At 36.0% G+C, this 17,545-nt stretch overlaps 1 protein-coding gene across 10 annotated transcripts in view; it reads left to right on the top strand.

The window, feature by feature from the left end:
- PTPN13 (protein tyrosine phosphatase non-receptor type 13) overlaps window positions 1-17,545 on the top strand; it is a 204,391-nt gene that overhangs the window by 120,713 nt on the left and 66,133 nt on the right. For 8 of the 10 annotated variants that reach the window (XM_036026875.1, XM_028505529.2, XM_036026879.1 and 5 more), the window contains 10 exons: window positions 206-280; window positions 403-577; window positions 2,120-2,273; window positions 2,537-2,675; window positions 5,407-5,559; window positions 6,311-6,493; window positions 9,127-9,289; window positions 13,844-14,267; window positions 14,407-14,504; window positions 16,114-16,170. In XM_036026875.1, the coding sequence (XP_035882768.1) occupies window positions 206-280; window positions 403-577; window positions 2,120-2,273; window positions 2,537-2,675; window positions 5,407-5,559; window positions 6,311-6,493; window positions 9,127-9,289; window positions 13,844-14,267; window positions 14,407-14,504; window positions 16,114-16,170 (1,621 nt within the window). The remainder of the gene's footprint in view (window positions 1-205; window positions 281-402; window positions 578-2,119; window positions 2,274-2,536; window positions 2,676-5,406; window positions 5,560-6,310; window positions 6,494-9,126; window positions 9,290-13,843; window positions 14,268-14,406; window positions 14,505-16,113; window positions 16,171-17,545) is intronic. The other 2 variants (XM_028505531.2, XM_036026913.1) reach the window with 1 other exon arrangement.

Genomic DNA, 17,545 nt, shown 5'->3' with positions numbered 1-17,545 from the left:
CATACTTGGTATAAGGTACCTTCCCTTCCTGTTCTTGGTAACTTCCTCTGAAGTTCTTTACTGAAAGTTTCTACATGTGTTTCAGGTGACCTAGTTCTAATCAGGTGGCTTTATGTGTGGTTTATTTTTATTATTACATTATTTCCTTTCGAGGAAAGAGCTAGCACAAAGAATAAAAACTTAACTTTACTTATGTGATTTGCAGAATTTCTTTGGCCCTGAATTTGTGAAAATGACAATTGAACCTTTTGTATCTTTGGATTTGCCCCAGTCTATCCTTGTAAGTAATAAAATCAATTTGTATCACTCTTAGAAAATAATTTCAGTCATGATTTTTAAACAACAGTTGAAATTCTTATAAAGTTTACTTTAATAGATGCCATTCATTTTTTTCAATTGTAGACAAAGAAAGGAAAGAATGAGGATAACCGAAGAAAAGTAAACGTAATGCTTCTGAGTGGCCAGAGACTGGAACTGACTTGTGATACCAAAACTATATGTAAAGATGTATTTGACATGGTTGTGGCCCATATTGGCTTAGTGGAACATCATTTGTTTGCTTTAGCTACAATCAAAGGTATCAAGACGTTTTAAATTCAGCATACAATATGAAAATTTGACGAGTTGACTTCCTATACCTATTATGTCCAACCTTGTTTTGAAAAATAGTAGCTACATGAACATTCAGCATGGAGAAGTACGAGTTAGGAACTCCCTTCCTTCTTGTACCTAGGTGTATTGTTTTAGGTGTGGTGTCTTTTTGCCTCATCTGCACTGGATCATGCAGATTTTTCTTTGGTGTTGGCTATATAAAAATTGATTTTAAATGTTATATTTTGGGAAAAATTATATATGTCAGTTGCCTACATATGTACTCTAGAAGTTAATATCTTGCTAATATGAATTTGAATATAGAGCAGGACCCTAGTCCTGAATCTTCACAGCAACTTCTTCAGCCTATCTCCTAAAATATACAGTCTTTTAAAAATGTTGTTAGTTAGTTAATGACTGAAAATAAGTCATTTCATGTATATTTTTCAGCATTATATCCACTGAACTCTGTGGCTTGCATGTCTGCAGTGGTCTGACAGCACAGCTCCAGTAGAAGCTGCTCCTGTCTGTCAATTGAAATGTCCGTATCAATGAGAAGTCTTTTGGAAAAATGGGCTTTACTAAATCTCTTTAAATTGTTATATTTATAAATTACTCTTTAACATTTCAAATTCCTGTTTACCACAAAATATAACTTAGAAAGCTAGAAAAGAAAGTACCATAAATTATAATTGAAGGATCAAATAATTCTGAAACCCTGTAAGGTCAGGGATAATGTCTTCTTTGTCATAAGAGAAATATTTCCTTCAATTTTTTATTGAATTCTTTTTTTGAAAACTAATGGTTCATTTTGTACAGTCATTTAATAAATATTCTATTAGTGCCTACTGATGTTCTGTGATTTTACTAATTACAATTTTAGACTAAACAGGTGATACTATCTAAATATTCAATTAACTAGAATTTCAATTTATAATACACCTAATTTCTTACACATTCTGGATAAGTCAGATGTAACTGAATAATCTTTCATTTGAAGAGAGTCAGTAATACTTATGTGATGACATTAAAAAATAAAAATAAAATGATGACTATTTTTCCTAGGTTTCAGCTGGTAGCTCAATAATAATAAATAATAGCTAACATTTATTGAATGCTTACCCATGTGCCACATACTTTACCAAGTGTTTTATATTTATTTTGTCATTCAATTCCTATGGAAACCTTATAAAGTACGGGTCGTAGGAAATAGCACTGTCCTCATTTTATAGACAAGAAAACTGATGTCCAGCAAGGTTGAATTTATTAACTGGTCACACAGATAGTAAGTGATATGGTCAGTAGTAGAATCCAAGCCTGTCTGTCTCCAGACCCTTCATTCTAAAAAGGCTGAGCCATATTGCCTCCCATCCATATTCAGTGCCTCAGAGCTCACTGTCCTACTTCTACATAATCTCATTTTATTCTCCTGTGAAAGTATTTTGTGCAAGTCTAACAAAAAAATGAAGAAATGGAAAGAAAACATTAAAGTATTTGTATTTTATCTGAATGTTTTTTATTCTTTTAGAAAATGAATATTTCTTTGTTGACCCTGATTTAAAATTAACCAAAGTGGCCCCAGAGGGATGGAAAGAAGAACCAAAGAAAAAGAACAAAGCCACTGTTACTTTCACTTTGTTTTTCCGAATTAAATTTTTCATGGATGATGTTAGTCTAATACAGTGAGTACACAAAGTTTCTATTTTTCTCTTTTTGACCCTTGGGCTTTTGACCCTTTGGTGTACTGACACTGAATTATTTGATCTGATCAATGATAGTGTCTTTTTATCATAAAGGATTTCTTTAATGTAATTTATTAAATTATTGTGTCTTAAGAGTTTAATAATAAACTATTTTGGGAACTAAACTTACTTGTCAATAATAAAAATTATCCCAAGGTTGTGGATAAAAGCCTAGATGTCTTGTGTTTGTATTTATTTTCCAGACATACGCTGACCTGTCATCAGTATTATCTCCAGCTGCGAAAAGACATCTTGGAGGAAAGGACACACTGTGATGATGAGACTTCTCTATTGCTGGCATCCTTGGCTCTCCAGGCTGAGTATGGAGATTATCAACCAGAGGTGGGATTTATTATTTTCTCTGGGACCACTTTTGAATGGTCCTTTGAACACCTGAGGATGTTCTTATCCTCAGCATAGTTAAAGACTAAACCTATTTGAGGTGTTTGCTCTTTAGATTTGGAGATTTTTGAGGCTAGTTTAATACTTCAAAATGACCAACATCCTCATGTACACTGGTTATATAAAATCATACAATGTGGGATTTCCCTTCCTTCCTTCCTTCCTTTGTTCCTTCCTTTCATTGTCCTATTCCAGAGATTTGGAATATCTAGCACTTACCCTTTCTCTTCCTAGTTTCTAACTGATAGATAATAGACACAGGGTTACTAGCCAGATTTGAAATAAAGGAGTCTTCTACTTTCCATATTGATCCATGCAGTGGTGGGCTTAGAACCTCGCAGAGCTCACTGTATGAAGAAGAGGTGTCTGAACCCAAATGTTCTAGAATATAACTGATCTAAGAGGAAGCAAGAGGCAGGAGACTCAGCCACTCAAGCAGCATCCTTCACAACATTAACCCTTAACTATAGTGACATTTGGTTTTTGATTGTCAATCTCTCCTCAACTTTGCCAATTAGTTCAGTCATTCTACCAAACTGAATAAAAGAGAATGCAGACCCCCCGGCCAAGATGGAGGCGTAGGTAGACACACTGTGCCTCCTCGCACAACCAAAATAAGGACAACAATTTAGAAACAAAAAACAACCAGTACTGACAGAAAAATAAACTGTATGGAAGCCCAAAAACCAAGGAGTAAAAAGTAGACACATTCATCCAGACCTGTAGGAGGGGCGGAGTTGGGTGGCCCGGCAGAGAAGGGGTCGTGGCAAAACGATGGCTGGGGGACCCCGGTCATGCAGGGTGGCAGCAGGCAGACCCAGTGAAGTGGCAGATTATGGAATGGGGCATGATGCACAAGGAACTCGCAGACCAGGCAGTCGCACATTCGAGTGCAGATAAACCAGGGGAAATGGGAACCAGACAGACCAAGCAACCCAGGGTCCCAATTGAACTCAAAACACTGATTGAAAACACCAGTGGGGGTTGAGGTGCTGGGAGGAACTCCCCGCCTCACAGGAGAGTTTGTTGGAGACATCCACAGGATCCTAAAACGTACACAAACACACACCCACATGGAAATCAGCACCAAAAGGGCCCAATTTGCTTGGGAGAAGCGGGGGAAGTGACTGAAATCCAGCAGAGAGCAGAGCAAGTGCCATTGTTCCTTCTTGGAACCCTGTCCCACATATAGCATCACAACCCAGTGACTGGGTTGCCCCACCCGGGTGAACACCTAAGGCTCTGCTCCTCACTATGTAACAGGCGCATCAAGACAAAAAAAAGATGGCCCAAATGAAAGAACAGATCAAAGATCCAGAAAAAATACAACTAAGCAACCAAGAGACAGCCAACCTATCAGATGCACAGTTCAAAACACTGGTAATCAGGAAGCTCACAGAATTGGTTGAATTTGGTTGCAAATTAGATGAAAAAATGAAGGTTATGCTAAGTGAAATAAAGGAAAATGTACAGGAAACCAATAGTGATGGGAAGGAAACTGGGACTCAAATCAATAGAGTGGACCAGAAGGAAGAAAGAAACATCCAATCAGAAAAAAATGAAGAAACAAGAATTAAAAAAAATGAGGAGAGGCTGAGGAAAGGCTTAGGAACCTCCAGGACATCTTTAAATGTTCTAACATTTGAATTATAGGGGTACCAGAAGGAGAAGAGGAAGAGCAACAAATGGAAAAGTTATTTGAACAAATAATGAAGGAGAACTTTCCCAATCTGGCAGAGGAAATAGACTTCTAGGAAGTCCAGGAATCTCACAGAGTCCCAAAGAAGTTGGACCCAAAGGGGAACACACCAAGGCACATCATCATAACATTACCCAAGATTAAAATGAAGGAGAGAATCCTAGAAGCAGCAAGAGATAAGGAGGCAGTTACCTACAAAGGAGTTCCCTTCAGACTGTCAGCTCATTTCTCACAAGAGACCTTAGATCCAAGAAGGGGCTGGAAAGAAGTACTCCAAGTCATGAGGGGCAAGGACCCTACATCCAAGATTGCTCTATCCAACAAAGCTTTCATTTTGAATGGAAGGGCAGATAAAGTGCTTCTCAGATAAGGTCGAGTTAAAGAAGTTCATCATCACCAAGCCCTTATTATATGAAATGTTAAAGGGACTTATCTAAGAAAAAGAAGATAAAAAACACGTACAGTAAAATGACAGCAAACTCACAATTACTAACAACCACACCTAAAACTAAAAACAAAAATAAACTAAGCAAACAACTAGAACAGGAACAGAACCCCAGAAGTGGAGATCACATGGAGGGTTAGCAACTGGGGAGTGGGAGGAGGAGAGAGGGGGAAAAGGTATGGAGAATTAGTAGCATAGATGGTAGGTAGAAAATAGACTGGGGAGAGGTAAGAATAGTATGGGGAATTTAGAAGCTAAAGAACTTATGACACAAGGACATGAACTAAAGTTGGGAAATGTGGGTGGGAGAGGGTGTGCAGGGTGGAGGGGAGTGAAGGGGGGAAAATGGGACAACTGTAATAGCATAATCAATAAAATATATTAAAAAAATAATTCATTTCCTCTGAAACTCACTCCTTGGAGAGAACTATAAATAGAAGTATCTTATCTTTTGGCCCATGCAAGAACTTTTACAATAAGAGGAGGAGGGCAAACAGAATTGCTTACAACATCATTCTCCTTTCTAGGTTCATGGTGTGTCTTATTTTAGACTGGAGCATTATTTGCCTCCCAGGGTAATGGAGAAACTTGACTTATCCTATATTAAAGAAGAGTTACCCAAATTGCATAATACCTATGCGGGAGCTTCTGAAAAAGAGACAGAGTTAGAATTTTTAAAGGTAAGCATTGCAGCATTGCAAATGATAAGCTTTGTATCTTTATCATAGTAAGCAAGATACCAATAAATGGCACTATGCATTTACTCACTTTATATATTCCTGACTGAAACCATGGTATTTTAATTTTCATTTTGTAAGAGAACAGAAGCTCAAAGAGGACATGTGGTGTTCACAAAGTCAGTGGTTCTTATGTGGGACAAAACTATGATTTGAACCCATGTCCATGTGGCTATGGATTCCATGCTTCATACTTTTTTAAAAAAGATTTTGTTTATTTATTTTTAGACAGAGGGGAAGGGAGAAAGAGAGGGACAGAAATGTGAATGTGTGGTTGACTCTTGCATACCCCATAATGGGGACCTGGCCCACAACCCAGGCATGTGCCCTGACTAGGAATCGAACTGGTGACTCTTTGGTTCACAGGCCAGTGCTCAATCCACTGAGCCATACCAGCCAGGGCATGCTTCATACTTTCAGTGTTCCACTTAAGAAATCTTTGCCTAGCCCACATTGACAGAGATTTTTCTAAGTTTTATAGTTTAACTCCTGTATTTAGGTCTGTGGTTCATTTTGGGTTAATTTTCAAAAATTGGATGAAGTAGGGTCGAGATTCATTTATTTGACATGTGAATATTCAATTGTTCCAGCAACATTTGTTGAAAAGATTATCCTTTCTATATTAAACTATATTGGTACAGGTTCTGTATTTTTATGTCACCTTTTAGCAGGGTGTATGCTATTGTTCCAACAGGTCTGCCAAAGACTGACAGAATATGGAGTTCATTTTCATCGGGTGCACCCTGAGAAAAAGTCACAAACTGGAATATTACTAGGAGTCTGTTCTAAAGGTGTCCTTGTATTTGAGGTTCACAATGGAGTTCGCACATTGGTCCTTCGCTTTCCATGGAGGGAAACCAAGAAGATTTCTTTTTCAGTATGTCCAATTTAAACCCATTTGATTATGTTGTAAAATAAGTGTTGTCAATTTCAAATATAACATTAATCGATGTTACTTAGGTAAGCTTTAAACCCTATCATTCAGTAGGGCTAATATATCTTAATACTTTTTGCTCTTGTTTCTTAGCTGCAGGAAGTATTACTGAGGTTTATTTGTTTTTGGTTTTCTCAGGAGACGATTTTTTTAAATTATACATTCCTACCTGGTTACATGCTCAATTAACTTTAGTTAAATTACAACCTAGCTGACTTCTCTGTTAATTCAGAAGTTACTCTAGGGTACTAACTTCTCACATGGAAAAACCCCTTTAATGTATTTAAGAAAGATCTCTATCTTAATCACAGTGAACTTTGTCTTGCTCAATGATAGGTCTCTCACAGCAACTGTATTTGAATCTCAGTGGTCCAGAGGTTTACTGGATTTTACAAACTAATTCTAGAACTTTCTGCAGTGTTAAGTTTTAGTGCATACTCTCTGTAGATATGAAGTTTAAAAAAATGATTTTAGAAAATCATGTTTATGAAGGATAGTCAGCTGTGCAGGCATACGTTGATTCAGAACATAGTTGCAATATCTGAACATTGAAAGGCAATTGGCAAACCCCAGAGGTGAATCAAAAATATGTTTAGGTACTTGTTTTTCAAATGGTATTCAGGAACTGCTGACATCTTTAGTTTATATTTGAGCTGAAATATGGTATCACCAGAATATTGTTTATAAAAATATCATTGGTGAGGTCTCAACTGACTTTGTATAGTCTTTAACCTAGAGACACCTGGAATCAGTTGTAGATCTAATGGTTAGTTAATTTGTTTCCTCTGAAACCCTGAGGTACCACTAAGGTTACCAGATAATAATTTCTGAGGAAAGCCCAGAGCATTCACGTCTTTTCAGGATTATCAAGACCAGAAACTTACCTAGGTTTAATTTACTTTCCTCAGTAGAAATGCTAGCAGTGCAAGTATCTGGAGGAAACTTTAGATTAATTAAATACAAATATAATTTTGACCAGTTTTGAAAGGCACCAAATCAAATAATCATTCATCATTCAGCTTGCTGTCATTTGCTGAGCTATCACACCAGTTCTGTCATATGTGGAACTAGCTGTGATTAGCTCATTTTTAAAGATCTCCAGTAACAAAGAATAGACCCATGCAAACTATTCCTGTGTTTAGCTGAAGTGCTTGCCCTTTCACAGAGCTCTCTTTTGTACCCTCCTTCTTTTCTTCCATTAGCATGTGGGGAGGTGGAAACATCACCTTTTCATGCCCTTCTCATCTCTCACTACTGGACTCCCTTGGGCACATTTCTTATCCAGTCCATCAGTTAACACTTAGAATCAATTGCTCTTATAATTTGTTTCAAACCCATATAGCTTTATAGCTGTGGAGGTCAACATCCTCAGAAATTACTTGACAGTAGTTAAATGGTATGCTAGGAGAAAAATTTCCCAATTACTTAAAGAATTACTAGGTATACTGCTTATAGTCAAGATATTAGTTTGGTGGTACTATATCTTTAACTCCTAATACTTGCTGATTTCCCTTTTTAACAAAGAGAACAGGGTCCTAGAGATTTCATTGGCAATGACATCTTTTGTTTTTATTGCATCGATTACATATTTTTATAGCTGGGTTCTATTTATGGCAAGTAATACTGGTTTTCTATTTGTACTTGTGATATAAAGTTTCTTTAAGTGAATTTATATAACTAAGCGAAGTCAATATAAAAATTTATAAATAAGTCCAGAAATTATGAAAATGGCACCTGCATGAATGAAGTTTCAGTAATATATGCCCTGTTATATATTTGACTTTTTATATGCCTACCAAATTTGACTTTTTTAATGCTTATTTCTGCATTTGAAATAACATGACAAGGGACATAAAGTAGAAAAAATAATTTGCATCATAGAAGAAACCAAGAGCTAGTGTGGTGTCTAACTAGACTTAAGCAGTTCTCCAGAGACATTTGTCTTAGATCCCAGCATGTTGAATGCTAGACTTTTAAGGCATGCAGATCACCTGTAAGCCTTACTACATAGGTCGTAACATTTTGGGATGCCCTCTTACACATGAGAGAGTTCTTCAAGAACCCTCAGGGAAATAAGACTAATTGAGGTTCTCCTTTCCCTGAATTTGGCAAGAATCACTGTCTCTGAATATTTACTTGTTCATTTTTCAGGTAGCAGTTTCATTAAATTAATTTTTTATTGAACTTCATTTTCTCATCCAAGAGAGTAGAACAGATATTTCCTGTACTTTTCATTTTCAAATAGTTTGGTGTTTGTAAACATTGCAATAAACTAAAAATATTGATACCTCATTAAAGGAAACTATGCTCTCCTTGCTGGTGACTAGTGTAGAGTCTAGTTTAGGCTATAATTTCTGAAAGTGGCAAATAATATTAATATCTTTTACTTCCTGAATTTGTAATAATACTGGTTTATAGTTTTCTATACTTGTATGAAGTGTAGGTCAAGGAATACTGATGCCTAATAATGTGAAATAAAAGTAATGTTTACATACTAATATCTTTACAGAATTCAGTGATGTTATAAAATAATAAGGAAATATCCTAATTATTAATACCCCTGATTAATATTGTAGAAGAAGAAAATCACATTGCAGAATACATCAGACGGAATAAAACACGCCTTCCAGACAGACAACAGTAAGGTATGCCAGTACCTGCTGCACCTCTGCTCTTCCCAGCACAAGTTTCAGCTTCAGATGAGAGCAAGACAGAGCAACCAAGATGCCCAAGATATTGGTAAGGAGAAGCAAGCGATGACAGATGATGACTCCAGGGTATATGCATGATTTTTGCCACAAATGTTTTAAAAATTTCCATGTTAAGGATGAAAATTACAAGATATATAGATGTTAAATAACAAAGTCAAATTCGTAAAGATGTCACCAGTGAAGCCAAGATTTCAACTTCATGTTCATTTTGATAACATAAGCCCAGATCAGTTAGGGAATACCTGTTGAAATGTCTGTTTTGTGCTTATCACTAGGCTAGCTGATGTAAATACTATAAAAGTTTGGATCACGTTCTGTACCATATAAACTTAAACACTATTTGGGAAGGTAAGACAAATATGCATGAAACAATAAACAATACGCAATAAAATGTCAAGGTTTGAATAACAGATTAAATTGTACAGACTCTATGATCACCACAAGAGGAGAGGGAGATCAGAAACAAGGGTGCCTGACTGGTGGCACTTGAAGTGAAACTTTAGAGGGGGGCAGGGGGAATGTGCACCCAGCAAGGTGAAGTTACATACCATAAGAGTTTTGAGGGTGGCACATTTCCCGTCTGTTAGCTTTGCCTGGGTGTGTCCCTGTTCTGACTCTGAGATGAATAACCACAGCACCCAATTTAAATGGTCAGGAGAGTGGTTTCAGTTTCTTTTGAAAAGGAACCAACAGAAGAAACTAATTCAGCTCTGAAAGAGTATCTCAGTTAGAATCAAGATTTTAAAGGTCACTTTGCAAGATCACATGTGGAAATTAAAGTTACACAAAGTCTATTTCTGCATAGTATATTGTTATAGATTTCAAGTTTAACACTCTGAAGAATTTGTTTACAATTTTTAGTGTAATAAGCACTCATAACCTTGTGCAACAGAGCTCTGTGAATTCTTTATCTGAACTTTCTCACATCCTGAAATCTTACAAAAAATATATTCCCCATGGGATCAGAATGAGGAGATAGCAACCTATGAATAGATGTTTCCCAGCCTTTCAAAATCAAGAAGGTAGGGGCTGTATGCTTATTAAAAATGAAGATTCCAGAAATTGACCTGAAGCATGGTGAATCCCAAGCTTTGGGCATTTGGGTCCCGGGAATCTGTATTTTGACATGCTTTCCTCTGTAATGGTGTTTATGCATGCTAGAATATGATAACTACTGCTATAATCTCATTATTCCTTTTCTTTCCCTGCTTTGCTCTGCTTAAAAAATTGTATGCTCTTATATATCTCAAAGTATATTCTCAAAATATCAAATTTACTAGGGCTACCAGTATATCTTTGTAGACTCATATTCTGTTCAGTACAAACCAGAATTGAACAACTGAAGGCTACATCATTATAGTTGTGGTATAGTGTGCTATAGTAAAAAAGAGAGAAGACAAACTATGAAACCAGCCTTTCTTGCTTAATATTTCTTATACTGAAGAACAATATAGTATAGATCTTAACAAAACCAGTAGCCAGAGTTCAAACCTCACTCTATTACTTAAAGCTTTGAATCTTGGCAGGCAGAGAGTTAAGTATAAACTCTCTGTGTTAGTTCCCCATCTGTAAAATCATTATCATAATGACAATACCTGCATCAGAAGATTGTTCTGAAGATGAACATACTGTAGAACACTTGAAAAATGCCTGGCGTATTATAAATATTGAATACATTTCATTGTTATCATGACCACTGTCAACTTTACCACTACTATTACTAGTAGTAGTAGTAGTAGTAGTAGTATGACCTTAGGAAAATAGCTGACTTTTTTGGAGTCTCAGTTTCTTCATCCATGAAGGGGGAATGCTTTCTGCATCTCACAGGTTTGCCCCTAGGAACACAACAGCTGTGGATCCTAGAACTTGTCCATGAAAGCGCTTTAAGAAGATATTATCTACATTTCCCCAAGATTTTGTTTAGCCCTCAAAGGAATTATTTTCTCATTAGAATTGGCTTAAAAGTAACTGCCTGCCCACTAAACTATTTGTACTAGATAAGTGAAAATAACTGATGTCATCTGTAGGATGTTGAAGGGCTAACAAATGTGTGTTACTTCTTTAGCATGATAGAATTTTGATGCTAGGAAGAACTTTAGAGACAGGTAAGTCCAAAATTTTACTGATGAAGAATCAGGTTCAGAGATGCATTTCACCTAACCTTAGAGTTAGAGGTTGAACAAGGAGGAAATCTTGATCTCTTAAGTCCTAATCCAATACTCTTCCTATATTGATGAGCTTCCAAAGAACTAATTTGCATGGAATTAAATGGAGATTAATAATAATTTTATTGAGTACTTACTACTTATAAGACACTATGCTCACTGCTGTGGGATAACAGAAATAACTGGAGGTCCTCTCAAAAGATCATACAGTTAAGCTGACATAAAAAGGAATTAATTACACAACAGTGAAAGTTGCCCAGTACAGTTGTCTGGACAGTAGCCCAGACAAAGATTAAGAAGTGTAGTGCCGCCTGAGTGTGGAACTAGCAAGCTTTTGAGTTCAAATTTGAAACATCAGTATTAGGATGTAGGCTCATTCATTCTAATGTTTTACTCCATTCTGTCTATGTTGTTTTTTTCCAGTTGAAAAGCAGTAGGATAGACCAGGTAACTGGATGGTTTTTGACTCTATTCCATAAATTTCTGCAGTATTTTAAATCTTACCCAGAAGTAAGCTGTGAGCAGATTTGAATAGCATAATCCTTGATGTTTACAAAGAGATATATCCTAAATTGAACTGTCTCTATTCCTGCCAAAGTTTGGTCTACATTTTCCTTAAAGGTGAAGAATCTGTTGGTTGTAAAGGTATTTGCTGGTAATGGAATCCTTGTAAGACTCCAGTTTGGCATCTTTAGTCTGTTCTCAAAGGAAAAGAAAATAGAAGTACTATCTGCTCTAATGAAAACTCTGTGTTTTAAGCTAAAGATCCTTCTGGGAATCTTTAAACCAAAGCTTTTTTTTGTTGTTTTGTTTTTTATCATGTTTTAATTTGGTGACCATTTCTACTTCATGTAGAAGCACATCGACTTTCTCTGATGACAATGAGACATGTTTATTTAAACTCCATCCTAATGTATTGCATGAATATCATTTATATACCTTTAATGTTTTCCTATCTTTCTACACCTGAGATGAAGTATTGATTATTAATCTTCTTAGGAAATGAAGATAATGAAACAATCTAAAAATCTAAGTCAGTAACAGTTGACATTTTCTTTTTAAAAGGAAATTTCACAGCTGTTTTACGTAAGAGTCAAGCTGTATTTTTTAAAGTGCAACACAGTGTTGGTACTTTACAAGGGGTGGGACATGGCCACTGGGGTGCCTTGTGATGTGAATTACTAATGCATGAACAACTAAATCACTTAAAATTCTACACTCCCAGTCCTTTATTTACATGGAAGGATTTTGATGCCAAAATTCTGTGATGCATTGCTTTTGTTAATAGCCTCAAATGTTCAAATACTTCCATAACATATTGGTTCTACAAAATACAGGGTCTGGCAGAAGTAACACCTGCTTGAGTATGGTTTATATGGTAATAATATGGGTGTAATCTTTACAGTTTTAATTTGAACATTTCACCTAAATGTCATATGGTGTGCTTGAGTGTGATATTGTTATGTTACGGAATTACATTCTTATGATTTTGCAATAAAAGATTTTGTAATAAAAAAGGAGGTGTTATTTGTGCTGGACCCTGTAGAATAGCCAAGCACTTGTTAGATGGTATCTCTAAATTTAGCCTCTAAAAGAAGACTTTGGATGTGTATTTAGGAGTGAAAGGGATTTAAACATGAAGAGGGCCCCAGCTCCTTGATCATGTTAATTAACAGAAACCAAGAGCGAGAAGACCATATTTGATCCTCTCGTGGCTCGTGTGCCTCAGTTTAATCACGAAAAGTCAACAAAGTTGCATGGTGGGGTTGGCACAGTAATGGAATAATGAAAGAAATATTTTACCATGAGTGCCTTTTTTGGTAACAGTTTTGAGATAAAATTCACATACCATATAATTTACTCACCTAAAGTGTACAGTTCAGTGGTTTTTAGTATATTTACAGATTTGTGTAACCATCACCACAGTCTGCCGTAAGCTTTTAAACATGTAATTATGTAGAATTTTATCTATGGGTAGAACTGCTCTGCACAGCTTGTCCTTTAGGCATCATCTCACCATGCTGGCCTGTCAAAGGTTCATCTCCCCCTCTCCCATCCTTGGTTTGCTGGTGTTTTAGCAGACACACTACTAGGTTGGAAAATTTCTCTGTCAAATGTCATTCTCATTTCTAACTGAAACCTGTAATTGGGAATTTGGGGTCAGCAAGCCTGAGGCCCAAACATTACTGGATCCAAGGGAATCATTAGAGGAAGTAGGAAATGCTGACCAGGCCCTGGATGTAAGAAAGCTACAAGGATGGAGAGATGGTATGAAAAGCAAGACCTTCCAGCCTCCTTTTTATACTGACAATCAAAATGATTAAAAACTGCATGCTGTATTTTATTTATTAAAATAACTCTTCTCATAAAGGTTCTGCAGTGTTTCCATCGTGTAAAGCAATCCTGTTTCCTTGTAGAGAGAGCTTCGTTTAGGAGCCTGAATCTCCAAGCGGAGTCCGTTAGAGGATTTAATATGGGACGAGCAGTCAGCACTGGCAGTCTGGCCAGCAGCACCCTGAACAAACTTGCCGTTCGACCTCTGTCAGTTCAAGCTGAGATTCTGAAGAGGCTGTCCTGCTCAGAGCTGTCACTTTACCAGCCATTGCAAAAAAGTGCAAAAGAGAAGAGTGAGAAAACTTCATGGGAGGAAAAGCCTAGAGGGATGAGTAAATCATACCACGATCTCAGTCAGGCCTCTCTCTATCCTCATCGGAAAAATCCTCATGTTGTTGTTAACCTGGAATCCCCATCACAGACCATTGCGGAGTTGGTAGGAAAACCATTTCATCAGATGGCAAGATCTGATACAGAGTCTTTGACAGGAGTCACAAAACCTAATAAGTAAGAACATAATTTACCCAGACTACATATTTGTAAATTCTACATTTCATACATTTGTTTTTCTTTTGACATTTTATTATTTTCACCATATTTTTTTTACATTGACACACCCCCTCCTACCTTCCTTTTCCCTCTTTAGTTCAAAGTCTGTTGCAAGTTTAAATAGAAGTCCTGAAAGGAGGAAACATGAATCAGACTTCTCATCTTTTGAAGACCCTGGTCAAGCACATGTTATAGGTCAGCATAAACAAGCTTACCTTCTTTCCCCCCTGTCCCTGGTGCTCATAGTGAAGTGAACAATACAATGTAATCTACCAAGAAACTGTTTTTGGTTCTATGTCCCAATTGCCAAAACTATTTGTGAATATAAAGTTTTAGACTACTTAAAATGCACCAAGTCAAATCAAAAAAATGATTCAACGAGTGATTGATTGCTTCATGACACAGACCACTAGTCAGCTTTCTCTTGGGGGTAATTAAAAGCCATGACAGTTTTACCAAGAGAACCCAGACAGAGAACACATGGCTTTGGATGGCCTTCCTTTGGATTTTCCTTACAAGCCTGTGAGAGTAGATTCCACTAATGCTGTATTTTTTGAAGAAAGGTTTATTTAGGGTACTTTCAGCTTGGCATGAATGGAACTGTCTCTAAAAACAGACAATTTTATGAATGTGCTGTCATTATAGGTAGAAATTCCTAGTTGATTTAAGTTTATCAAATTCTCCCAGCTTGGGGTCTGTTAATAATATAAGTATAGAGACTGTGTGTTTATAAACACATACTACCTTATAAGGTAAATAGTTCAGATTTCCTGTTGCTTTATGCATCTTACAGGGACATGCATAGAACCAATCTTTCTGGAGAGTAGACAGTAAAGCACAGAGCTCTGAAAGATTACTTAAAATAAGAAACAGCTGGGGAAACAAAAAAGGGAAATAAGAATAACCCTCTTCTGCCTTTGTTCAACTAAATAATACTAATTATCCCTCCCTTAGACCAAAGTTTGTTTGATCATTTAACTCTAACTTCACAAAGTTAAGAAAGTAGTATTTTGTTTACCCTGCAAAAATTGGGGGTGTGTGAAGTGAAGTAAAAAGAAAACCAAGTCTACACTAGAATTGATAAATATTTATGGAAAGTAACATTACTTTATTAATATAGGCTTCCACAACTTTCAGAGATTATACGATCATCAATTTTAATTTAATTGGTTTAAAAAAACTTTTAACCAGTTAAAAGGCAAGATTTCATCCTATAGGTCACCCTTTTGTGTTAAAAATAGCATACGAAGACATGGATTCAATCTTTTCTTAGAAAACACTTTTCGAAGTATATTCACTAATATGGTATCTCTTATCAAGTGTAAGCTATTTTCATTAGGAAGGCTTTGGTTTATGTAAAAAAAAATCACATATCAGATGTAGAGCAATAATATTACATAGAAAAGCACAGATAAAATAAAACCCATGAAAGAAATCTTATTTTCTGCAGTTATTTTTTATTAAGATTATTTATTGCTATTGAATATTTTATTTTCTTTTAACATTTGAACAAATGTTTTTAAACTCATTTCAGTTTGATCTTTTCATATCTGGCATATCAATGTTATTGTCAGAAATAATACATATGTGTTTAAATGTATTCTGCAATACAAGTTGATATGCTTAACCTGGGCATTAAAAATAGTAAGTCCATTGTCAAAAGACATATTTTTCTGAGTATAAGTAAAAGAAAATGTTGTACCTTAATGTTTTATTGCTTTTATGAATTTATCAGAATAAATTACTTATATATCTAGTATCTGACCATTTTATAAACTGTCTAATAATTTAATTTATACTACAGGAATGACTTTGCATAGTTCTGGAAATTCTTCATCCCAAGTACCCTTAAACGAAAATGGTAGGTTTATAAAATGTTTTCCCCCTCCTTTCCATCATACCTTTTCTCTTGTACCTTGTGAGCTGGTCTTAGACCTAATAATGAAGCGTCTCCAAATCTTTGCCAGTGATTTTAGGCCTTACACTGCAGTCAAATGGGAATTGTACTTTGCAACATCATAGTGATGTGATGACACCTATAATTTAGGCTAATGTTGATGAACTAGAGAAATGACAAATTAAAGATATGGACACTAATTGGGAGGCAAAGGTAATTCAGGTGAGAGATAATTTTGATCCAAAGGAGTTTTAACCAAAGTGGCTATTTTAATGAGATGCTTGAGCTGAATCTTGAAATAAAAGGATTTATTCACATGGACTGGTGTGGATAAGCATTCCAGACCAAGGGTGTAGTATAGCCAGAGACACGGAGACATGTGAAAAGGTATAGCAGATCCAGGGAATTGCAGGAATCTCAGCATGGAGGCATGTGAGGATAAGGTTGAAGCTCAATAACTAAATAGGGTCAGCGTTGAATCTTATCCTAAGTATTATGTGAAGAATTTGAAGACTTATAATGTTGAGATTCATAGTTTAGAAGTCTAAGAAGAGACAAAGTTATGAGAAGAAACTTAGTGTAGTGACTTCAAAGTCAGTGGATTCAAAAGTTTTAGAATTCAGGTTACAAAATATTTGCATGACCATTATGTTACTTGATATTTCCAGCACCTTTCATGGGTTGAAAGAATGTTTTATTACTATAGATACACTACGTTTCTCCAGAAATGCTTCAGTCTTACCCTCAAACTCTTGAAGTTGAAATAATCAGAAATCTGATGAAAAAGAAGCAAATAACATAGTTAAATTTGATGAATTTTTAAGTTTAGTTCCAATTTGCCTGAGAACCAATGCAAAAATGAAGGCATGAGAGCAGAGTAGGTTGAACCATATGAAACTGCGGTTTTTGTAGGTCAAAGCTGTCAAACAGCTGAGTGCCAATTTTCTGTAATTCTCATTCTCTGATATAGATGCACATACAAGTTCTTTTAGAGAGGAAAATATTTCTTGGAAGTGAAATTGTGTCATAACATAAAAATACACACAGTATCTTAAATATGATGTAGGATTTTTTCATCTTTTTTTAAGATTTATTTATTTTTTAGAGAGGGGAGGGAGACAAACGTAGTTGTACAAGAGAGAAAGAGTTGTCTCTCACATTCCCCCAACCGGGAACCTGGTGCTCACCCCAGGGATGGGCCCTGACTGGGAATCAAACCAGTGACCTTTCAGTTCACAGGCCAGCACTTAATTCACTGAGCCATACCAGCCAGGGCTCATCTTATTTTTTAAAAAATATATCAGTCTTGAAAAATCTGAGGGGCACATCATTAAAGAAA

The sequence above is a fragment of the Phyllostomus discolor genome, chromosome 1, assembly GCF_004126475.2.
Source record: "Phyllostomus discolor isolate MPI-MPIP mPhyDis1 chromosome 1, mPhyDis1.pri.v3, whole genome shotgun sequence".
Lineage (NCBI taxonomy): Eukaryota > Metazoa > Chordata > Mammalia > Chiroptera > Phyllostomidae > Phyllostomus > Phyllostomus discolor.
This window is presented reverse-complemented; position numbering and strand designations above follow the sequence as displayed.